The sequence below is a fragment of the Pinus tabuliformis genome, chromosome 5_2, assembly GCF_031772625.1.
Source record: "Pinus tabuliformis cultivar Carrire ecotype Pingquan chromosome 5_2, CPIR1, whole genome shotgun sequence".
In the NCBI taxonomy this organism is placed as follows: domain Eukaryota; kingdom Viridiplantae; phylum Streptophyta; class Pinopsida; order Pinales; family Pinaceae; genus Pinus; species Pinus tabuliformis.
Window position 1 is genome coordinate 1,132,809,631 of NC_142306.1, and position 25,395 is coordinate 1,132,835,025.

At 37.9% G+C, this 25,395-nt stretch overlaps 1 protein-coding gene across 2 annotated transcripts in view; it reads right to left on the reverse strand.

Annotated features, from left to right (window-relative positions):
• Nucleotides 1–1,097: 1,097 nt before the first annotated feature.
• The window catches only part of LOC149163182 (uncharacterized), a 52,064-nt gene continuing 27,766 nt past the window's right edge, over nucleotides 1,098–25,395 (reverse strand). For both annotated transcript variants that reach the window (XM_089437559.1, XM_089437558.1), the window contains exon 3: nucleotides 1,098–1,898. In XM_089437559.1, coding sequence (XP_089293685.1) covers nucleotides 1,445–1,898 — 454 coding nt within the window. In that variant the 3' untranslated portion in view covers nucleotides 1,098–1,444. The remainder of the gene's footprint in view (nucleotides 1,899–25,395) is intronic.

Sequence of the window (25,395 nt, forward strand, 5' to 3'; positions counted from 1 at the left end):
CTGATGATATGGGTCTAAACACCAGTGTTGAGTTGGCATTGGCCAACATGGATCTCAATGATCCAGTGCTAGAGCCTGTTAGATTTGATGACTTAGAAGGGTCATCCTCCACACCAATAGATGCAGAGGCGACTATGGATACAGGGAAGGAGGAGGATGCAGAGGATAGTGAGGACCATGATGATGAGGACATTGATGCCGATTCTGATGCTGATGATGAGGATTGATGCTTTAAGGCTTGTATACCTGTAGTTGTTTTATATTTTCTATTTCTATTTGCCATTGGAATTGTACCAGCACTACCTATGTAACACATTTTGATTTGATGACTTAATGAGAAAACTACAGTTGTCAGTGTGTTTATCTTACTATCTTGTAGTTGTAAGTTGTCTTTCATTTATGAATTATGAATCATGATTTATGTGACCACTAACATGTATTTGAATTTTGTATGTACTATGCATGCTATAGATGAAGATCTATGTTTGAAATCAATAAATTTGTATCATTAATTCAAAATATCTCATTTTTAATTAATATATATATATATATATATATATATATTTAATAAAATAATATATAACGAATCCTACGTGTCTTGTTCCGGGGGTCAACGTGTCCGAATCCGACACTACAAATCCCGAATCCCGAATCCCCGTGTCAAGTGACTTAGGTGAAGTATAATAAAAACTGTGCCTGTGATTATTAACTCATTTGAAAACAATGCAGCCAAAATTGCTACGGTAATGCCATAATACAATCGAATATTTCAATCTCAAGTCGTGCTCACACCAAAACTACTTAATATTCCTTAAATAGTACCAGGGTGAAAACTTTAATAAACACGTACATATAAAACTGTTAAAACAGCAGGATTCAAACCATCATAATCTCCTGCAAAATTGCTTAAAACAGACAAAATCACCGTCGAATAGATTTAAAATCATGCAATATGCTTCACCCACCAAGTATGGACTAAAATCTCTTCAAAACAACAGCGTATCCCATAACCACAGAAGTCACTTAACTTTCCTGTACCCCACAATCAACATGATCTAATGCTTATATAAATATTCCTTATACTGAAGATCCTCCAATATTCCTGGGCTTAGTGTGCAGGATAGTTCAACTTATCATCTCTCTTTCTACTTCTCGCAGTAATTTCTCCATGCTGTAATTATGCAGTAGTTTTAGTGGTTCCAGCTTTGTCAACCTACTTAACGGGTTCAATTTGCCTCTAGATCCAGGCTCATCTTTAACAAAATACCCCTGCCGAGGCTGACAACCGTCAACTGTATATGCTACATAATCAGTCCAACTCAAATTACTTCATATCAATTTCACAACAAAATTCCTCACCCAAAGGTTATAGATTTATACCTCGCCACGACTAACAAAATAATTCTTCACATTGCCAGCAAAATGGCATTAGCTTGAGTGTCTACTAGTGCTTACTTGCAGTTCTTTTGTTACTACTAATCCGTGGCTCAACCCATCCGTCACTCTGCTGCATTTGTGGGGTAATTTTCCCAGTAGCTTTTAAATGAACTGAATTACCATTAGGCTTTTCAAGAAGATACGACTTTCCAGATGCTTTTGGGATGCTTTCTAGACAAGATTTTGAGGCAAAGTTAGCCTTAGGTGCTTTGTCCTTCACGACTTTACCAACCCCATTTGTATCAACTGCTTTAACAGGAAATCCGGATGGTTCTTTATGATCATGTGCAGTATGAAGCGGATCAATCTGGCTCTCTTGAGTCTCTAAAACCATGTTAGTGGATGGAGACTCAGTGGACACAAACTGACCACTAAAGCTTTCAGCCTGTGTCTTCTTCTGGGCACTAGCAATCTTAAAGAGTTCACCCAGGCCAGTCTTCTTAGCAAGAAGATGAACAAACCTGATTCAGCATCATCCGGATAACAATTGTAAGAAGAAAACACGAGGCAAGAAATATAAAATTTTCCAATCTAATGAAATATCAAAGGAAAAGCATCATCAACATAGAATCAAAGGTTAGCTCAAATGAAGATGAAATCCATTGCATATTCATATAATCCAGAATCTCAGAGATAATCTAACATGGACAAAAGGTAACATTCAGACAGATCTGAAGTAATGAACACCTGAATTAATTGTATTTGAGATTCTCAGAGCACCAAAAATTGTTATAGAGTGAAGCATAGCCATGCACTCCCTACATTTTCAAACTGGTTAATGGAAAGAAAAATATTAAAATCAAGAACCAGGACCGAGACCAAACTGGAACCAACCCATGAAACAGTTTACTAAAATATACATAAAATATGAAAAATTTAATTACACACATCAATGCAATCCAAACCATTAAACACCAAATATGCAAAGAGAAGGGGCACGCCATCATATAACACTAACAGAGTTTGCGAGGGGTGGGCACCACTTTTTTGTTTTTTCTTTTTTTGACAAAGGTGTCTCAACTGGTCAATCCAATATGTGAACCGCTTGAACTGGTCTGTGAACCAGCCAGTCAGGTTCACAAACTAGTCCAGATTCCCCATGAGGTCAACCAGTCCAAGCTGGCTGGTTCTTGTTCTGTACAACTGGTTTTTAATACACTGATGCAAAAGAGTTTCAGCATATAAGCTGTTGTCTTCATGTTCAAATTCACATCGTTCCTTGCTGTTTAAAGCACTTTAATAACCAAGAAACACAATCTTTTAATTTGCTAAATGAAAAACAAATTCAAAGAAATTGCATTCTTTGTGTTGCCCCATCAAGGGAAACTACTTCCAGAGCACTCTCAGGTATGCTATGATGCTGCTTCGATGAGCTCTCATGTTCATATTTGCCAATTCACGCTTGTTCTTCCAGGGCTTCCATCAAACATATGATCATCCAAGTTTAAAACATCCATGAGTTCTATCAGATGACTCAGCCATGGTATATCAGCACCTATGCCTTACACCTCAAATGTTACATGCAGTCGCAAATGGTCCTTCATGCATTATCTTTACTTGAGTTGGTGTTATGATATCATGTGTAGATTTGTTGCTTAGACTCAGTGTGATGGTTCCTAACCTTGTCATGAAAGTAATAAACATGGGGTATGATCTGATAACACATATTAACAAGAAAGATTTGATTATTTTGTCTCATGTACCTACTACCATGGGGGAACATAATTGTCCTTAGATAATGTTGTTTTGACTTAGGACAAATCATACTATTGGTGATCTAGTTGAGTAGACTACCACATATCCAAACAATACCTAACATTTTCTATCCTTTCCCTTCCACTTTCATTTCATTCATAGAAGGATATTATCTCCACTTATGTTTGACTTATCAAATGTCATCCAACAATGTCTAAATGAAGAAATTGAGGAACAATGTAAGCCAAAGTTAAATAAATCTAAGAAGTTAGAAGTGAAGAGCAACATGTTAAAAAATGAAAAAAAAATAATAAACATCAGCTTATTAAAAAGGCCCCACCCCAAAGTCCTATGCTAAAAATGCATTTCTAAAGGAAAGGACTAAGAAAAATAAAAAACCAAAAACAGGGGATAAATAACGTGCCAAAGTGGTAACTCTATGCAAAGCTACTTGTTGACCACTACATGTCAACGACCCATAACAGTGCACCTCTTATTTTTCGCACAAGGGATAGCGAATGTATCTGTGCCGTCCAGTTATCATCATCACCCTAATCATCATGTTATAATGTAAACCCATTTTGCATGTATATGATGTAAATAATCTCAGCAGAACCATGTCATGTATGTAACAACTTATGTAAACCTACATTTCTAGTGACGATCTCCATTCTAGGAGGTTTTTCCATTCTCGAATGGTCAGGAGAGTTTTTCCCTCCAGTCTTACCCTAAAGCTGGAATGGATTTTGTCGCTAGAATTTTAGACGAGTCCTACTGTTCTAAATCGAGTCAATGTAAAAATAATTTGGGAATAATCCTAACTATTTGGTGAGATTATTTCATTACAAATTGCTTGGTCTGTTGGATTATATTTGTGTCGCAAAAATGGGTCGTCTGTGAGGATCTATTTCAAATGGGTTTTCCCTCTTATGATGCAAAAATATGAAAATCATGATGTAAAGTGTCTTGAGAGTTGGAAATTAGTTTATCCCCTCATAGGTTAATTAATTAAATTTTTTCACCCAAAATTAATTAAAATCCTATGCCAGAAATTTAATTAATTCTAAGTCCTAGATAAATTTAAATTCTCCAAAATCAAAATTCGTCGGTCCTAAAAAATTTAATTTTAAAACGTCCCGGAACTAAAGTAAATTAATTCTTTTGATAAATTTTAAATCTTTGATCCCTGAGGGTTAAGTCATAACCAAAATTTTGGGGAAATTAACTCAAAAATTCTATTTTTGAGTTAATTAAAATGCATTTAAATAAAAATTTAGAATTCCTTCAATATTTAAATATTTCGACGGATGAGATTAAAAGAAATTTTAATCTTAATCAACCGTCGAGATTGATTTGACGATGATCACTCGAACTAGTCATTAGAGAATTTATCTTTAAATAGGACGTCATTTATCAGTTCATCTATCTGATCTCTGAGTCATGTGCTTAGCAAGAAGCTCTGGTGTAATCTTTCTTTTTGGATAATAAAGAAAAACTTTGGGGTTAAATTTTGCTGGTATTACTCTTCATAGGAAAACTGTAAGATGTGTTGTTCTCATGCATAATTTTTTCTAAAGCCATTGATGATAGCTTCTAAAGAGTGATTTGAGTACATGTATCTTGCTCAGTCATTGGAGTTTGAGTAATAACTTAAATTTTGAACGTAATAACAAGTATCTCTATTTGTCTGAATTTTATTATTATTTTCTCGCTCTATTTTTTATTGTTGGATTGGACATTAAGGGAAGTTTTCAGTTGGACCAGCCAACTCCCGATCCGTATTTTCTGAAGAGCTCAACTAAATTAGCTACGGGCTTATCATAAGAATTTTGTTGGTGATACATAAAAGGGTTTCGAGATAGCACCTCCTTTAAAATTTAAAAAATCTTTTAATTCGTGTGCAGTGTAATGATAGATCAGGCTTAGAGCCTTCAACTTGTAATTATTGAAGAAGAACCAAAAAATAAAAATAAAAAAAATTATCATTGTGTATATCGTTTCTAGGTATTTTGTTTTTCTTTTTTGCAGCTGCAAATTTGAAAGAAGATTTTTGTTTCAAGCCAGATCTAGACTTTGGAGGGTAAGATCTAGCCTCAATATCACTTTGCAGGGATATTATTCAAATTTTTGCAATCCAAGGGTTTTAAAATTCTTAGATCTAGAAATTTTTAAAAAGGTTTCAGGGATAAATCTGAAGAAAAGCGATAAATCATTTTAAATCAAAATTTTATGAAATTTTGATTTTAGCTTCTGGGCTACCATTATCTGTTGACTGGGTTTTTCGATTTGCTGCAAATTTCGAAAAAAAATTAAGAAAACTGTTAACATTGGCAACCAGGGCCAAACTCCATGTGGGTCATCTTATTTATGGCAGCTGATATTTTCCCTAGATTCCTCTTGTCGAGAGGTGTAGGATTGATCTAAAGATCATCCGATTCCGACAAGTATTTATGAAGATATAAATTAATTTGTATTTACTTGACAAATTGTCAAGGTCGGCCAGCAGCGAAATGTGTGGCACACATGCCCAGCAAATCATATAAGTACAAGTGAGGTTGATTCATTATCAACTCATCTCATCTCACTCATTCTTCTCTCTCTCTCCTTAGCTTTGGGTTACACAAGGAGCAACTCACACGTGGGAAGGAGGAGGACACAGTAGGGCAAGGAAGACACAGAAAGGACACAAAAGCTGCAGGTCATCTCTTTGACCAGTGTTGACCAAGCATTGACCATTCAAGAGTGCGGTTTTGGTGTGGTTGCCTCTCCTAAGCATGCCGCAGATTTTGGCATGCAAACCGAGGGAATCTAACCTCTGGTTTGACCAGCGTTGACTGCCCTAGTTTGGGGCAACAGGTTGACTTCAGTCAACAACAGTTTGACTGTGTTTTTGGGGTTGTTTATGGGTTGCTTCTTCAGGCTGTTCGAGGACTAGATGGCCGGGAAATTGACCAAGCATATTGGAGGTCAATTTCATCTCGTTTGACTAAGTTTGACTTTGCTGATCTAGGGTTTGTTGCTGCTGATATAAAATTACAGAATTCTGATTTTGTACTATCTCTCTGCTGAACTATTGAAGATAAAAGAAGATTGGATTAAAGGGTTTCCCCACATTAGGGTTTGTCCCTGGCTAGCTGCCACATCTTGTGTCTCTTGTCTTGGCTTGTTTTCTGTCGATCGTTTAATGTTCTATCTGCACTTTACTTAATGTATATGTGATTGCTAATCAGTGGTTAATAAGAAGAAAAGAAGTAAATTGCTCTAAGCATAGAACATACCATAATTTAACATGGTATCAGAGCTGAGGTAAAGACAAAGCCAAAGCAAGAGCAAGAGCAAGAGAAACCACCAAAGGTTGGCAAGGCTATCCTAAAAACGTCATGGGGTCCTCAACACTCTTCCCTGTTGAAGACAAGCTCCATGAGAAGTCTGACCATCACAAATGGAAGATGTCTCTCGATCTGACTTTAGAAGATCAAAAAGTGTTGGACCATGTGAGAGGCAATATTGTTGCGCCTCTATCAAATGCATCCGCCGCTGCTAGAGGCAAGTGGACCAAGGGAGAAGTCAAAGCAAAGAAAATCATCCGAGACTATATCAACAAGCGCCTGGTGACCTATGTTTTCGATCTGACCACCTCCAAAGAAATCTACGATAGACTGGTGAGTTTATTTAAAGTTAATGATGCGAATCAAGTTTTGTTCATTAGAAATAAGCTGAAGGAAATTAAGAAGGGCAAAGATGAGAGTATGCAAGCATATTTCTTAAAGATCACCGAGATAAAAAATGATCTCCTATCTACTGGGGAAGTAGTTCCTGATAGGGAAATGACTATCACAACTCTTGGAGGACTACCACCTGAATGGTATATATTCAAGATTACTCTTCTCAACAATAATGTCATCCCAAGATTTGAGGAATTGATGGCTAGATGTATCCAAGAAGAAACAAGGATGGAAGAGCAAGAAATGCCCGCACTTGAAGGCAATCCCTCTGCCTTTTCTTCTCATGCTAAAAGAAGAAACAATTCTGGGGCTAAATCCAAAGGAAAGGCTGGACCGAAGGGTGGAAGAAAAGGAAGATGTTACAATTGCAACAAAATGGGCCACTATGCGAGGGAGTGCCTTGATAAAAGGGACTCACACCATGACGATGACCAAAATCACTCTCAAGGGAATCAAAGGAATGGCAGGGCCGATTGCAGAGGTAAAAGAAATGTCGGAAATCAAGGAAGAGGACAAACCTTCAAAAGGGCAAGAAACTATAGGTACGAATCTAATGTTGTTAACAATAAGCAAGATGAATATTGTCTACCAGTGGCCCTCTCTAATACTGCTCCCCCGGACTCGCTGGGAAATTGGCTTATTGATAGTAGTGCCTCAAGGCACTTCACTGGTTACAAAGAAGCTCTCTCTAATCTGATAGGGAAGGAGACCAACCTGGAAATTGTTCTTGGAGACAACGCAAAATATCCAGTGAAAGGCATAGGGAATGGCACTCTTCAATTAAATCAGGGTAATACAATTCATTTGCAAGAAGTCCTATATGTACCTGATCTCAACAAGAACCTGGTGTCCGTTTCAGCAATGGAAGACAAAGGCTACAAGGTGACCTTCATCGATGGCAAGGTACGTGTATGGAAAAGGAATTTTAAAAACGCTTTCACTCTTGGGTTTCAAGTCGATTCATTATATCATGTCGAAGGAAGTCCGTTGGGTGCCATGTCTTGTGACACATCACTTCAGTCTGAACTATGGCATCGGAGGTTTGCTCACCTTCATTATAAAGCTCTACCCAATGCAAAACAAATGGTGACAAGGATGCCCGAGTTCTGAGTAGAGCAAGAAGGTGTATGTCCTGGATGTGCCGAAGGGAAGCTCAAAAGGGGACCATTCCTCTCAAGCCAAAGCAAGACCTTCGATATATTGCAGTTGGTTCACTCAGGCATATCTGGTATGATGCATGTGAACTCCTTGGGAGGATATTTATATTACCTCACTTTTACAGATAAATATTCTCGCAAGACTTGGATATACTTCTTGAAAGAGAAGGATGAAATGTTCACTTGGTTTCGTCACTTCAAAGCCTTGACCGAGAATCAAACCGAAAAGAAGATCAAGATCTTAAGGACTGATAATGGGACTGAGTATGAATCCAATGAGTTCCATGGCTTTTGCAAAGAGGCTGGCATTAAGAGGGAGACTACAACACCATATACTCCTGAGCGAAATGGTGTGGCGGAAAGGAAGAATCATACGATTGTGGAAGTTGTTCATGCTATGCTCCATGATCAAAGACTTCCTAAGTTTCTATGGACCGAAGCGGCGAATACTGCTGTATATGTGCAAAACTGATGCCCTCATCAAGCATTGGGTTCCAAGGCTCCCGAAGAGATGTTCACTGGTAAGAAACCTGATGTATCTCATTTTAGAATTTTTGGAAGTCTTGTATATTTTCATGTGCCGAAGGAGAAAAGGAATAAATTAGGTGCATTTGGAAAGAAAGGAATCTTCATGGGCTATAGCGAAAATACTAAGGGCTATAAAATCTATGTGGCTAGTCAAAGGGAAATCGAGATTAGCCATGATGTCACCCTTGACGAAGATATGGCTCTTAGCAAAGTTGACAATCTTCCTACTCAACGGGAATCTAAAGAAGTTGACAGCAGGGAACCGAAGGAAAAGGAATATGAGACGATGCCCAATGTGGAAGAACCTATGGATCCTATTGATCCCCCTCCGCAAGAGCCTTCCTCTTCTAGGAAAAGGCCTTCATGGCTTAGGGGGACACTTGATGATGCTGAAGGACACATTGCACCCACATTGCATCCAAAGGGACTTTCCGGTAAAGTAAGAAGTCGGCCAAGTATCAGGGATACTTGACCATCATGAGCATGATCATCCAAAATTAGAGCCTTCGTCATTTGCAAAAGATGACAAGCATAAAGTATGGAAGGATGCTATGACTAAGGAATATGAGTCCATCATGAAAAACAATGTCTGGGATGTGGTCCCAAGACCCCAGGGACAAAGCAATGGTCTCTTCGAAATGGCTTTACAAGATAAAGCATGCAGTTGATGGAAGTGTTGAAAAGTATAAGGCTCGTTTTGTCGCTCATGGCTTCTCTCAAAAGGAAGGTATAGACTATGACGAGATATTTGCACCTGTTGCTCGATATACCACCATCCGCTCGATCATTGCCCTTGCTGCTTTGCAAGCATGGAACCTACATCAAATGGATGTCAAGACCGCGTTCTTGCATGGTTTGATCAAAGAGGAAGTCTATGTGTAACAACGCAAAGGATTTGAGATTCATGATCAGGAATCTCACATGTGCAGGTTGGAAAAAGCCCTCTATGGGCTGAAGCAGGCACCCCGAGCGTGGTATGAGAGGATTGATAGCTACCTGATGAAGTTGGGATTCACTAGGAGTGAAGCTGACCCTAACCTTCACCTATAAGGTTGAAGATGACAAACCTCTCATACTGGTGTTGTACATTAACGACCTCTCTCTAGCAGGTGCAGACCCTCTCATTCACAAATGTAAGAGGGAGTTGGCTTCTGAGTTTGAGATGAAGGACCTAAGATTGATGCATTATTTCCTAGGACTGGAAGTTTGGCAAAAACCAGGGGAGATTTTCCTATCTCAAGGAAAATACATGGTGAAGATATTGGAAAGGTTCGGTATGGTGGACTGCAAGACCGTCACTACCCCGTTGGAGCTTGACTTCAAGAAGTTAAGCGGTAGTGTTGCCGGACCTGTTTTACGAAATGCTACCGAGTATCGTCAACTCATCGGAGCATTGATGTTCTTGGTGAACTCCCATCTGGATATATGCTTTGCAGTCAACATATGGTTGAGCCTCACCACACACATTGGATTGGTCCCAAAAATCTGTTGAGATATCTTCGATGCACAATCACACATGGTTTAAGATACACTGTCGGAGATGTGAGACTACATGGATATACCGATGTTGATTGGGCAGGCAGTGTAGTGGACCGAAAGAGCACTTCCGGGCACTGTTTCTCTTTGGGGTCTGCCTCGATATCCTGGACGAGCAGGAAGCAGAAGTCGGTGGCTTTGAGCACTGCCGAGGCAGAATACATTGTTGCTAGTATGGCCTCTTGTGAGGCAATCTGGTTGTGGAAGCTCTTCAATGAGTTGTTTGGATTCCCATTGGATACCACCGTGATCTTGTGTGACAACTAGAGCGGGATTTGTTTATCAGAGAATCTCGTATTTCATGATCGCTCCAAGCACATCGATATCAAGTACCACTACATCGGGGATATGGTACAACGGGGAGCAATAAGGCTCCAACATATCGGTACAGACGAACAAGTCGCCAACATTTTGACGAAGCCCCTGGGAAAGGTCAAATTCTTGACTTTCCGAGAACGACTTGGTGTTGTTGAGAGACCCTCTTATGAGGGTCGTGTATGATGCATATATTGAGCGCTAGGAACTCCAGGGGGGCGCAAGGTACTTCTTGGAGCAACATGCGACCACAGGGCAACTCACCATCCCCTGGTGGTACGCTATGTACAAGCCGAAACATTCAACCTTCCCCTATGACACCCTGTGGCAACTGTTGGACAGGATGATTAGTTCTCCTATGGGCCAAGATGATTAGTTCTCTCGTGGCAATTGTGGGACAGGATGATTAATTCTCCTGTGGACCAGGATGATTAGTTCTCCTATGGCGACTGTTGGACTGGACGATTCATTCTCCAATGGACGAGATGATTAGTTTTCCTATCGAGGCATCCTACCCATGCAGTCTGGGACTCATGGGAACTACCTCTCATCTGATCAATGAGTAAATGGGGTTAGTGACCATTAGTAGTACTAGCAATGGACGCATCGTTGTATCTATCGTACTCCCTATGCTAGGATGACCTCCATTGGTTTGGTACCAATGATACTGATCTGGGATTAGCGAGAGTAGTTGACATACTCTGACACTGACTTTAGGTCAGTGGAGGATGGTATGATACATCCTTGATCATCTCTTCTTCTTCATGGTTCAGCAGAGCAGAGCCAAGCAGTGCAAGGCAGTGCATTTGATGGCTGGGACAGTACCGACGGTCAGACGGATTAGCAGATGGAGTTCTCCCTAGTTGAGAGGGAGTGTTAAAATTGGCATCTAGGGCCAAACTCCATGTGGGTCATCTTATTTATGGCAGCTGATATTTTTCCTGGATTCCTCTTGTCAAGAGGTGTAGGATTGATCTAAAGATCATCCGATTCCGACAAGTATTTATGAAGATATGAATTAATTTGTATTTAATTGACAAATTGTCAAGGTCGGCCAGCAGCTAAATGTGTGGCACACATGCCCAGCAAATCATATAAGTACAAGTGAGGTTGATTCATTATCAACTCATCTCATCTCACTCATTCTTCTCTCTCTCTCCTTAGCTTTCGGTTACACAAGGAGCGGCTCACACATGGGAAGAAGGAGGACGCAGTAGGGCAAGGAAGAAGCAGAAAGGAGGACGCAGAAGCTGCAGGTCATCTCTTTGACCAACATTGACCAAGCATTGACCATTCAAGAGTGCGGTTTTGGTGTGGCTGCCTCTCCTAGGCATGCCGCAGATTTTGGCACGCAAACCGAGGCAAACTAACCTCTAGTTTGACAAGCGTTGACTACCCTAGTTTGGGGCAGCAAGTTGACTTCAGTCAATAGCAGTTTGACTGTGTTTTCAGGGTTGTTTATGGGCTGCTTCTTCAGGCTGTTCGAGGACTAGATGACCGGAAATTTGACCAAGCATATTGGAGGTCAAATTCATCTCGTTTGACTAAATTTGACTTCGCTGATCTAGAGTTTGCTACTGCTGATATAAAATTACAGAATTCTGATTTTGTACTATTTCTCTATGCTGAACTATTGAAGATCAAAGAAGATTTGATCAAAGGGTTTCCCCGCATTGGGGTTTGTCCCTGGCTAGCCACCACATCTTGTGTCTCTTGTCTTGGCTTGTTTTCTCTCGATCGTTTAATGTTCTATCTGCACTTTACTTAATGTATATGTGATTGATAATTAGTGGTTAATAAGAAGAAAAGAAGTAAACTACTCTAAGCATAGAACATACCATAATTTAACAAAAACCCTTATCCCTTCATTACTCCAACTTTCATCTTCCTCTGTTGCCTCCAGTTTTCCAACTATCTATTGTAAATTTCGAATATGTTGCTCTTCATCCTCGAGCTCCCTTCCTCGTCGATCTGTGTCGCCATCACTGCTCTTCCTCCCTCACTCACAGTTTCTACTGCAGCCACCATCAAACGCCATCTTCCCTCGCTGCCTGCAAAACGCTGCTCGAGATCCTTGCTATCCTCGCAGATTTCTAACGTTGCCCCTCTCCTCTTCTATTCGTTGCTTCTCACTTCCCTCTGCCCGCAATCCCTTGTTGCCTCGGCTCCATTCCACAGTGATTTCTGTTTCCTCCAAATGTTGCTACAACTCATTGCCTCCATCGACCTGCAACTTACCCTTTCTCTCTCGTTGTCAACCTGCGTTCTCCTCTTCTTAACCCGCGCAGCTCCCTTTCCTTCGCTACCAAAACATCGAGCTTCTCACCCATCCGCGTCCCTTGGCCCTCCGTCACTGCCCTCATCTCCTTCCCGCGGACCTGCAAAAAACGCGTCAGCGTCTCCTCCCTTCCGTCTGTTGTAGCATTTTTTGCTTTTGATAAGTTAGAATAAATTAGTCCAAAAAATGAAAATATTTTTCAAAAAATGTTAAGCTAGGATATGGACAAAAAGAAAACTGAATAAAAATGTTAGGAAATATTTTGATAAATATGTCCATATCAAAGAAAATGTTAAAATAGATGCCCTAAAAAATGAAGGCAAAAATTAAATGTTAGGTTAGAGAGAAAAGCAAAAAGCAAAAAACAGATCATGAAAGTGTGCAAGTGCCAGTGCCACTACCTTTTACTTTATTATGCAAAATAATGGTTGTGTGCAGCTTATCATAAATGCCACAACCCATGATAGTCAAATAGTTTAATCTTGACTAGTTCATGCTTTAAATTTCATGTTTATAGTTAAAGAAAAAAGATCTAGCGACACTGTTTAATCTTGGCAGATTAGTAGTTAGGTAGATAATAATAAGGAGCTCATCAGTTTAATCTGAGCCCTTGGATGTTATAAGGTTAGAATTAGATAGTTTGATTTTCAAAAGAAAAAGGAAAGAAAAGGGTTTGCTAGCCTAAATGCACCCAATTAAGTGAAGAAAAAATGTTAGGATAAGTAAAGAGTAGGTAGAAGAAAGGTTGCAGAAGTACAAAGTTGATTGAAGCATAGGCACATTTATCATGCTTGATCATGTGTTTCAATGTGCAGGAGCAGTTATGAAAGTGAAAGGATGTTCACTAGTTGATTTGATTAACTTCCCCTCATTTCATTTCACCCCCCACTACATACTTACTAATTTCCTCATTATCATATCATTTCTTAAAAAATACTCTTTTCTCTTCATTTTCACCCTTGCCCCTTGGTTTCACACATTTTCCTAGAAATTTACCCTCCAAAGGTCATTTCCCTACTCAAAACCCCTTTTCCCTAGTGTGAAACCCATTCCCCTCCAATTTATTTAACTTTAACTCCGCCATACGGCTAAAAAACCCTTTTAACCTATAAAGTCCCCTATAGCCTAAGTTTTGTTTCACCCCACATTACTTAACAAAACTCCACAAATTCATGTTACTCGACAAAGCCTTTTAACCCACCCTTGGTAGGGTTAAATAAACCCCATCATGGTTAACTCCAATCCCACTCCTAAACCCATCGCGATATGTTTAATCACCGCTTTATTCAATAAATTAATTACAAATCACTTGTGATTATTCCCCTAGCCCCGCTAATCTCCACCAATTGCCCTTCGTGCAGCTTTATTGCGTGATAGCCGTTAGATCTTTCACCCTTAGATCTAACGGCGCGCATCCATATCGCGCGCTCTCGATCTCTGACTTTTACCCGCCCGAGAGCACGTGAGATTCGTGGTTTTGCTCGGGCCCTTGTGGTTACATGCCAGCTCTACGTTAACTCACGTGTCCTCGGAGAAAAACCACCCCACGGCCAAAAGCAATGCAATAAGCAATGAAACCACCCCCCCCCCCCCCCCCGCATAGGCCAAAACCACTCATTGTTCACAATTATGAATTTCCGCACCAAAGTTAATGGTTAACCATTTAAACACAAAAACCCTCGTTTTCACTCTTTTCACTCGTTTTTCCAGTGAAACATGTTTAACCCTGCTTGCTCCACCCTCAGCCTCTGCAACCAAATTGGGCCTCCGATTACCTTCCAAACATTGCCAGGACTCCGTCCATACACTATCTTGTTCCCTGAAGCCATTGCGGCCCTCTCTGTCAGCCTGTGTTTTTCTTAACAATTGTTGTATTTTGCAAGTGATTAGCAGAAGGCCAAAAGTTCGGATAAACAGTTTGATACTAATTTAAAAACTTGTTTGTTCCAGTTTCTCGAGAAATGAATTCAAATGATCTTCCTGTACAAACAGAAATCAGGGTTAAACCAAAAACAGAGCAAAATGAAACATTTACACAATAAATGTTAAAACAGAGGAGGCAGATAAAGACAAATAGATGAAAGGTCATAAGTTAAATGACATCCAGCGTGAAAATCAAACAGCGTTCAGCATTTGAAGGAATAGTCAGCCAACTCCAACAATTTTCATTTCTTTCAGTGATAGTCACCAACAGCGCAGCATCAAAATAGTGCCAGATCAACTAGCAGTCTTTATTTTGATAATCTATTTTTGTAAAAATAGTTTAGGATATTTTCTTAGTTCTATTGTTGTATAAATAACTCTCTTTACGAGTTATTATGGGTTGACCATTGAAAGAGGGTTGCAGTCTTGAGGAAAGGTTGCACCATTGAAGAAAGGTGGACCATTGAAGAAGAGTTGCACCCTTAATGAAGCATTTGTAAACATTTGATGTACTTAGCTTTTCTGGACCCTTAATACAAAGCAAAGGATTCTGAATTCAGTTTTACACAATTTGTGTTTCCTGTAAGTTTTTTCAGTATTACTCATTATGTTTTTCTTCATATTCTTATGACTTTACAGAGATAACTAGGTAGGAATAATTGTGTTTCAATCTATTCCTATAAGCTTTTGAAGTGATAATCTATAAAGGGAATGGATTAATGGACTCTCTGTTTAATTAATTCCCTTTGAATCAATAAATCATCAGCATCTTGTTGTAAGCATAAGCATATTCTCTTGAACCTTCTGAACATCGGTCAGAGATTTTCATACTTATGATTACACAATTTTCTGTTTGAAAATTGTGATAATCATATTATTTCTTTGTTTCTGCTCACCACTATTCAAGCTATTTCATTGTGTGCAATTTTATAGCAGCCCTCCGCTTTGGAATTAATATTATTCAAAAGGTTAGGCATTACAGTATTACCTCTGCCTTGATAGCTAACCATTATCAACTCAGAGGTACAACATCAATCTAGCGTCGTTGCCGGGGATTCGAATTTCATTAAGTTTTCCTGGGGCAACGATATTCATTCTATTCCTTTAAGGTGATTAAAGGTCTAGAAAGGTTAAAATCCTTCACCTGGCGACTCCACTAGCCCAACCTGGCACCTTTTAAGCACACCAGATCTCTTTCAAAATCTGACTTAGTTAATCCTCTGTCAGATCTTGAAAAACTTCTGAGAAAAGCCAGTTCTAAAAGGAGACATCAACCATCTTCTTCTTCCTCTTCTACCTTGCAATATGAAGATTTAGTATCATTTGATCTTTTAGTAATATTCCATCCGATCCTAATTTGACACAAATACCTCCTAGGGTTTCTAAACTATTAGATAGGGGAGTTGACTTAGATTCAACTTTCCTCATTCATTCTTTTGAAAAGCATCCAGAACCCCCACTACTACCAGGATCACCTAAAACTGAGTCTGACTTGGGTGTTCATTTACCTGAATACAAACCCACAGATTTCATATCCCCTACCACTTATTCATTTCCTTCCACTTCTGAACAACCTAAAGAGATCCTCTCTATATATTCAATCCACTCTTTGAAACAAAAGAGGGTATTCATTCACAAGTCCCAAAGTTAGTTCTTAAGACTGCTTTAAAGTTATTCAGGAGATCCCCTCCTTCTTCACTTCCACATAGGCACACACCCCATCAATCACCTTCTTCATCTACCTCTTCTTCATCCACACAAACAGCTCATACACCACCTTCTACTATGGCATTCCAACCTATTGTACAGGCTAGATATGCAGCTTTAGTCTTACCTGCTAACCTTGATGCATTCCCAGCTGGATACTTGAAATACCTTCCCAGGTATAATGGAGAAACTGGTCCCTCAGCTGAGGACCATCTTCAAGCTTTTCTAGACTTTGCAGACAACATGAATATTGAACAAGAAAATGTTTACATGAGATTGTTTGTACAGTCACTTGAAGGAAATGTAAGAATCTGGTTTAGGCAGTTACCTATAAATTCCATTAGAAATTGGGAAGAGCTTACAAACATATTTAAAAATCAATGGGGTGTAAAGAAAGATCCTCTTTACTTTCTGACTGAGTTTGAAGAACTTAAAAGAAACTTTGGTGAACCTGTATCAAATTTTATCAAAAGGTTCAATAAACTTTATCATAAGATGCCCCCTGATTGTAAACCCCCTGTAGCAGCAGCTAAGTCTAGGTTTTCTAAAGCCTTTGACGATGATTTTGTTGTAATGCTAAGAGAGAGAACTTCAAGAACTCTTGAAGATATGCAAACAAATGCTATAGAGGTGAAAGCAAATAGGGTTGCTTCGACTTCCTTGAAAGCTTAAGAGGAAAAGGCCCAAAGAAAACTCAAATCTATTCAAGAAGCCTCTAGCTCCTCTAGTTCTTCTAAGACTAAAACAAAGGATTCTAAAATAGATGAAATAACTTCTCTTCTTAGAAATCTATCTAATAGAATTTCCTAAATTGAGACTCAACCTAGGACAATTCAACAAACAGTTACTAGACCCCAAAATCAAAATCAAGGTCAGTATAGAAGGAATCCACAATTAAAAATTCTTCAGAGACCTAGTAATGATCAGCAAATTCCCACTCCTTTACTGATAGATGACCAACGACCTGATGAAAATACTATGACTATTACTGAAGATATCAATAACATGGATACTTCTTCTAATCAAACAGTTATTATTCCTCTCTCAAATAAAATCAGGTTCATGAAGATCAAGAATCCTCACAGGTTTCTAAATACCATGCCTTCTCTGAATTTTTAATTGCAGAGTTGAACAAGAGATATGATCTTAGGCCTAGACCCGACCCTGGAAGAGCTCCTAAGGAGACTCCAATAATTGAACCTTGTACCAAAGATGCTAAAACTCAAACAATTGTTATTCGACCATTAAATCAGTGAACTAATACTGCTCAAAATGATAAAAATGTTTTAACTACATTTAATGTTGAAAAAGAGTTAGAAATAGTTAAAATCCCAATTCTACTTTCAGAGCTTTCCAAAAACCCTGGGTATAAAAATCAAGTCTCCAAATGGATACAAAACACCTCGGTTGACGCTGAAAGTGATATCATTAGTTTGCAAGATGAAAAAACTGCAGTTGTCTTTGGTCCTAGCTCAGATATGATAGATGAAATAGTGCCTCATTTCTATGTAACTCTTAAGACAAATGATTCCATGTTATATAATTGTATGCTTGATTCTGAAGCATCACATAAACTCATGCCAAAAACTATCATGGACCATTTGAAAGTTGACATAACTAGATCCTATCATGACTTGTACACCTTTGATTCTAAAAGGGTGCCATGCTTAGGATTGATTAAGGATTTAGTAGTCACCCTTGCCCAAATTCCAGTGAAAAGTGTAGTGCTTGATATAGTTGTCACAGATATCCCTCCCAAATTTGGAATACTCCTTTCTAGGTCTTGTTGTGCCAAATTAAGGGGAACTCTTCAGATGGATATGTCTTATGCCACTATTCCAGTTTATGGGGGAGAACAACTAAAGTTATATAGAGAGGTAAGATTTGTGCACACTGTTTGCAAAAACAGACCAACCAAAGAACCATTCCATTTATGCAATTGATCAGGATTTTGGTTGCTTTCAACTCTCTTCAAACCAAATACATGAAACTGAAGTTAAAATAGAAGATGTAATTGAAAGTCCTGTACCAAATCAAACTGATGTATGGAAACTATTTTTTGATGGTTCTTGTACAAAAGATGGAGCAGGAGTTGGGGTAGTTTTAATTTCACCAGACAATAAACAAAAAAAAAAAATCACCCAATCAAGCTAACTCGACTTCAAAGTTACAAATAATGTGGTTGAATATGAAGCTTTCCTTTTGGGACTACAATTAGCCAAAAGCTTAAAGGTTCAAAACTTAAGTGTTTTTACTAATTCAAAACTTATTGTCAAACAAGTGAGAAATATTTGCCAAACTAAGCATCCTAGACTTAGGTCTTATCGAAATAAATTTTGGGATTCAGTTGAAAACTTCTTTGATGTTTTTAATTTGACTTATATTCCAAGAAATCAAAATATTCATGCAGATGCCTTAGTTGTTTCTACTAGTTCATTTAAAATTCATGATCAAACCAATGTACTCTATCAAATACAGGTCAAGTACAGACCATCCATCCCAGACAATCTAAAACACTAGCAGATATTTGAAGATGATGAACATTTGAAATCTTTTCTGCAGATTATAGATGAATTTTCAGTCCTACAAATTGATGAAGATAGAACAGAAATAAATGAAAATGACACTTCAAATTTCAATTCAAAAATTGTTGATCATGACATTATTCAATTGTCTAACAATTTTATTCCCAAAGGCCTCATTCCTTTAGAAAAATTGTTTGAACAAAATGATGTCCTCTGAAATCCTCGGTCCATTTCTTCACAAGATGACATAGAAGAAATTAATATTGGAACAAATGATGATATTAAAAACATCAAAATCTGTGCATCTCTAGATCCTGAGATCAAAGCTCAATATCTTAAGTTACTTCAAAATTATAAGGATGTTTTTGCATGGACCTATGCTGATCTAAAAACCTATGATACTTCATTAATACAGCATAAGATTCCTTTAAAGCTAGAAGCAGTTCCTTATCAACAGAAACTTAGGAGGATCAATCCAGCTCTTCTACCAACTATAGAAAAGGAAATTAAGAAAATGCTAGATGCCCAGATCATTCTCCCTCTTAGATATTCTAATTGGGTTGCAAATTTAGTTCCTATTAGAAAGAAGAATGGAGAAATCAAACTCTGTGTGGACTTTAGAAATTTGAACAAAGCATCATTAAAAGATAACTATCCTTTGCCCAAAATGAATCAGTTACATCAAATGGTTTCAGGAGCACAAAGACTTTCTATGCTTGATGGTTTTTCAGGCTATAATCAGGTAAATGTTGATTCAACAAACAGAGAGAACACAGCCTTTACTACACCCTGAGGTACATTCATGTATGCTAGAATGCCATTTGGCTTAACCAATGCTGGAGCAACATTTCAGAGAGCTATGGATATAGGTTTTGTGGGTCAGGTAAATAAATTTGTGGTCATTTATCTTGATGTCATAACTGTTTTTTCTAAATCTGATCAGAAAAATCTAAAGCACTTGATGAAGGTTTTTGACAGGTGTAGAAAATTCAGAATATCATTGAATCCTAAAAAGTCTCTGTTTGCTATCAAAGAAGGAAAATTGTTGGGCCATATAATTTCAGAAAAAGGAGTAGTGATTGATCCCAAGCGTGTGTCTGGCATTAAAACATTGACCTTACCTAGAAACAAGAAGGAGATTCAAGCTTTTCTAGGCAAGATTAAATTTTTAAGGAGATTCATCCCAAATTATGCTAAGATTGTAAAAGATATAACTGACATGCTCCGAAAAGATCATGAAGTTAAATGGACTGTCTCTTCTAGGCATGCATTTGATCAGATCAAGAAAGCTATCTCTGAAGCTCCCACCTTGGCCAGCCTTTATTACACTAAACCATTCAGTATCTTTTCCTTTGCCTCAGAAACAACCCTTGTTGTTGTTCTACTACAAAAGAATGAAGATTCCCATGACCAACCCATAGCCTTTTTCAGTAAGCTTATGAGAGATGTCGAGCTTAAGTATGACATAATTGAGAAGCAAGCCTATGCCCTTATTGAAGCCCTGAAATCTTTAAGGATGTATGTCCTACATTCTCCTACTACTGCTTATGTTCCTGGCAGTGTTGTGAAAACTGTTTTAACCCAACCAGACACTGATGGAAAGAGAGGTAGATGGATCACTCAAATACTAGAGTTTGATCTAACTATCAAAACTACAAAGCTAGTAAAAGGCCAAGGATTAGCTAAGCTTCTAGCTGAATCCAACTGTAAAGTGCTCGGAATCAATTCTGTTTTAGAGATACAAGGGAAGAATCCACAAGAACCTTCTCAAACTTCAGATAAGAAGAATACACAAGAACCTTCTATCCTTGCAGAAGGGGAGAATCCACAAGAACCTTCCCTTCATCCCAAAGAAAAGAATCCACAAGAACCTTTACCTTCAAATCAGATCCACCCTTTATACATTGATGACAAATTTTTGTTGTCAGATTGGTACCAAGACATTGTAAATTTCTTGATCCATTTTGAATGTCCAACATCATTCTCCAAAAGCCAGTGTAAAACTCTCAAACTGAAAGCAGTCAAGTACTGTATCATAAATGCAAATTTGTATTGGAAAGACCCACTAAATATTTTGTTATTATGTTTAACAAAATCAGAAACTGAAGGAATCATTGACCAGTTTCATACAGGATTTTGTGGAGGACATTATGCTTGGAGAGAAACAACATATAAGATATTAAGGGGAGGATTTTATTGGCCAACATTGTTCTTACAAGTAGGAGCAAAGGTCAGAAGTTGTGTTCCTTGTCAAATGTTTGATGGTAAGCAAAATTAACAGCTCTTCCACTAGTTCCATCAATAGTCTTAGGACCTTTTCTCCAATGGGGATTAGATTTTATTGGAGAGATTCATCCCACTTCAAGTAATCAACATAGATGGATCCTCATTGCAACAAACTACTTCACTAAATGGGTGGAAGCAATTCCAGTGAGAAATGCTACTGATTCAGTAGTAATCAAATTTATTGAAGAGAACATCTTATCTAGATTTGGTTGCCCAACTAAAATTGTCACTGATAATACAGCAGCTTTTTCTAGTGTTAAAATGATTGAATTTTGCCAGAAATATCATATTTTGTTACATCATTCAACTCCATATTACCCACAGGGTAATGGCCTTGCAAAATCCTCAAATAAAAGTCTGATAAAGGTAATCAAAAAGACTCTCGCAGATCATAAAAAGACTTAGGACTCTCATTTAATTTATGCAGTATGGACAAACATAATTACTCCAAAGAGATCTACTTGAAAATCTCCTTTCCAGTTAGTTTATGGGAAAGATGCAATCTTCCCTACCAATTTGGCCTTCCTGTTTTAAAATTCCTGCAGGATTCAACAAATGAACCTAATGATTTTTCAAGGAGAATAAATAAGATTATTGAACTAAATGAAAAGAGAGATGAAGTTCAATACAAGTTGAAAAAGTATCAGAATAAGATGAAGAGCCTGTTTGACAGAAGAGCCAGGGAAAGAGACATCAAGGAAGGTGATCTACTTCTAAGATGGAATTCCAGGAGAGAAGAAAATGGAAAACATGGCAAGTTTGACAACCTGTGGTTTGGACCTTTAACAATCGCTGAAGTGAAGGGAAACAACACTTTTGTGCTACAAAATCTTGAGGGACTATATTCCACTTATCTTATAAATGGAAGGTTTCTCAAACTAAGAAGTTGAAGTAGATTTCATTACTACCATTGTAAAAACTCCGATTTCTTTTACTTTTCAAGTTGTCAGTGTGATTTCTTACAGCAAAAGACTCCATAGCTCGAGAAGAAGGCACATGGATTTGCAGGTTCTCTACATTCTACAGGATAAAGCAGTCCCCAGATGGAGCCAATGTTGTAGCATTTTTTGGTTTTGATAAGTTATAATAAATTAATCCAAAAAATGAAAATATTTTTCAAAAAATGTTAAGCTAGAATATGGACAAAAAGAAAACTGAATAAAAATGTTAGTAAATATTTTGATAAATATGTCCATATCAAAAAAAATGTTAGAATAGATGCCCTAAAAAATGAAAGCAAAAATAAAATGTCAGGTTATAGAGAAAAGCAAAAAGCAAAAAACAAATCATGAAAGTGTGCAAGTCCAAGTGCCACTACTTTTTACTTTATTATGCAAAATAATGGTTGTGAGCAGCTTGTCATAAATGCCACAACCCATGATAGTCAAATAGTTTAATCTTGACTAGTTCATGCTTTAAATTTCATTCTTATAGTTAGAGAATAAAGATCTAGCCAAACTATTTAATCTTGACAGATCAGTGGTTATGTAGAGAATAATAAGGAGCTCATCAGTTTAATCTGAGCCCTTGGATGTTATAAGATTAGAATTAGATGGTTTTCTTTTCAAAAGAAAAACGAAAGAAAAGGGTCTGCTAGCTTAAATGCACTCAATTAAGGGAAGAAAAAATGTTAGGATAAGGGTAGGTAGAAAAAAGGTTGCAGAAGTACAAAGTTGATTGAAGCATAAGCACATTTATCATGCTTGATCATGTGTTTCAATGTGCAGGCGCAATTATGAAAGTGAAAGGATGTTCACTAGCTGATTTGATTAACTTCCCCTCATTTCATTTCACCCCCCACTACATACTTACTAATTTCCTCATTATCCCATCATTTCCTAAGAAAATACCCTTTTCCTTTCATTTTCACCCTTGCCCCTTGGTTTCACACATTTTCCTAGCAATTTACCCTCCAAAGGTCATTTCCCTACTCAAAACCCCTTTTCCCTAGTGTGAAACCCATTTCCATTTGAAAAAACCACTTTCCCCTTGTAATTTCCGTAAAAACCCATAAAACCCCCCTTGTCCTAAGTTTTTATTCCCCCCTCCGCTTTATTTAACTTTAACTCCACATACACCTAAAAAACTCTTTTAACCTATAAAGACCCCTATAGCCTAAGTTTTGTTTCACCCTGCATTACTTAACAAAACTCCGCAAATTCATGTTTTCCCAACAAAACCTTTTAACCCACCCTTGGTATGGTTAAATAAACCCCGTCGCGGTTAACTTTGGTCCCACTCCTAAACCCAACACGATATGTTTAATCACTGCTTTATTCAATAAATTAATTACAAATCACTTGTGATTATTCCCCAGGCCTCGCTAATCTCCACCGATTGCCCTCCGTGCAGCTTTATCGCGCGATTGTCATTAGATCTTTCACCCTTAGATCTAACGGCATGCATCCATATCACAAGCTCCCGATCTCCGAATTTTACCCGCCCGAGAGCACGCGAGATTCGTGGTTTTGCTCGGACCCCTTGTGGTTATGTGATAGCCCGCGTTAACTCATGTGCCCTCGAAGAAAAACCATCCCACAACCAAAAGCAGTGCGATGAGCAATGAAACCACCTCCCCGCGTAGGCCGAAACCACTCACTGTTCACAATTATGAATTTCCGTGCCAAAGTTAACCGTTGACAGTTTAAACATGAAAACCCTCGTTTTCACTCTTTTTGCTCTTTTTTCAGTGAACCCTGTTTAACCCTGCCTGCGCCACCCTGAGCCTCTGTAACCAAATTGGGCCTCCGATTACCTTCCAAACATTGCCAAGACTCCGTCCATACACTATCTTGTTCCTTGAAGCCATTGCGGCCCTCCCTGTCAGCCTGTGTTTTTCTTAACAATTGTTGTACTTTGCCAGTGATTAGCACAAGGCCAGAAGTTCGGATAAACAATTTGATACTGATTTAAAAACCTGTTTATTCCAGATTCTCGAGAAATGAATTCAAATGATTTTCATGTACAAACAAAAATCAGGTTTAAACCAAAGACAGAGCAGAAGGAAACATTTTCATAGTAAATGTTAAAACAAAGGAAGCAAATAAAGACAAACAGAGGAAAGGTCATAAGTTAAATGACATCCAGTGTGAAAATCAAACAGCGTTCAGCTTCTGAAGGAACAGTCAGCCAGGTCCAACAATTTTCATTTCTTTCAGTGATTGTCACCAACAGCACAGCATCAAAATAGTGGCAGATCAACTAGCAGTTTTTATTTTTATAATCTATTTTTTTTAAAACAGTTTAGGATATTTTCTTAGTTCCACTGTTGTATAAATAACTCTCTTTACGAGTTATTATGGGTTGACCATTGAAAGAGGGTTGCACTCTTGAAGAAAGGTTGTACCCTTGAAGAAGGGTGGACCATTGAAGAAGGGTTGCACCCTTGATGAAGCATTTGTAAACATTTGATGTACTTAGCTTTTCTGGACCCTTAATACAAAGCAAAGGATTCTGAATTCAGTTTTACACAGTTTGTGTTTCCTATAAGTCTTTCCAGTATTACTCATTATGTTTTTCTTCATATTCTTATGACTTTACAGAGATAACTAGGTAGGAATAATTGTGTTTCAATCTATTCCTATAAGCTTCTGAAGTGATAATCTAGAGAGAGAAACGATTAATGGATTGTCTATTTAATTAATTCCCTCTGAATCAATAAATCATCAGCATCTTGTTGTAAGCATAAGCATATTCTCTTGAACCTTCTAAACATCGGTCAGACATTTTCATACTTATGATTACACAATTTTTTGTCTGCAAATTGTGATAATCATATTATTTCTTTGTTTCTGCTCACCACTATTCAAGCTATTTCACTGTGTGAAATTTTATAGCAACCCTCTGCTTTGGAATTAATATTATTCAAAAGGTTAGGCATTACAGTGTTACATCTGTTTCATGCATTGGTCCTCCAATTTAAAACAAAAACCCCAAAACAATTATCTTAGATGCTCTGGCTTGATAGTTCACCATTATCAACTCAGAGGTACAACACCGTTGTCGACCAAACCTGCACAACACTCAAACATTCGATATCTTTTTTAGTTCATTTGTATTATGTTTATGCGGTTAGGGTTTTAGTTCTCGTCCTTTCGATTTATTTTTTTAATTTGATTTTTTTTACATTGGATAGCTCCTAGATTTATTTTTTACTTTAAATTCGATTTTTTGTTTTGTTTTTGGTTTACCCTTTTCCTTTTTATTTTTGTTAGAATTTTTTTTATGACTTTGATTTTTATGTTTTGATTTTTATTTTTTTTATTTTAAATTTTTATTTTGAT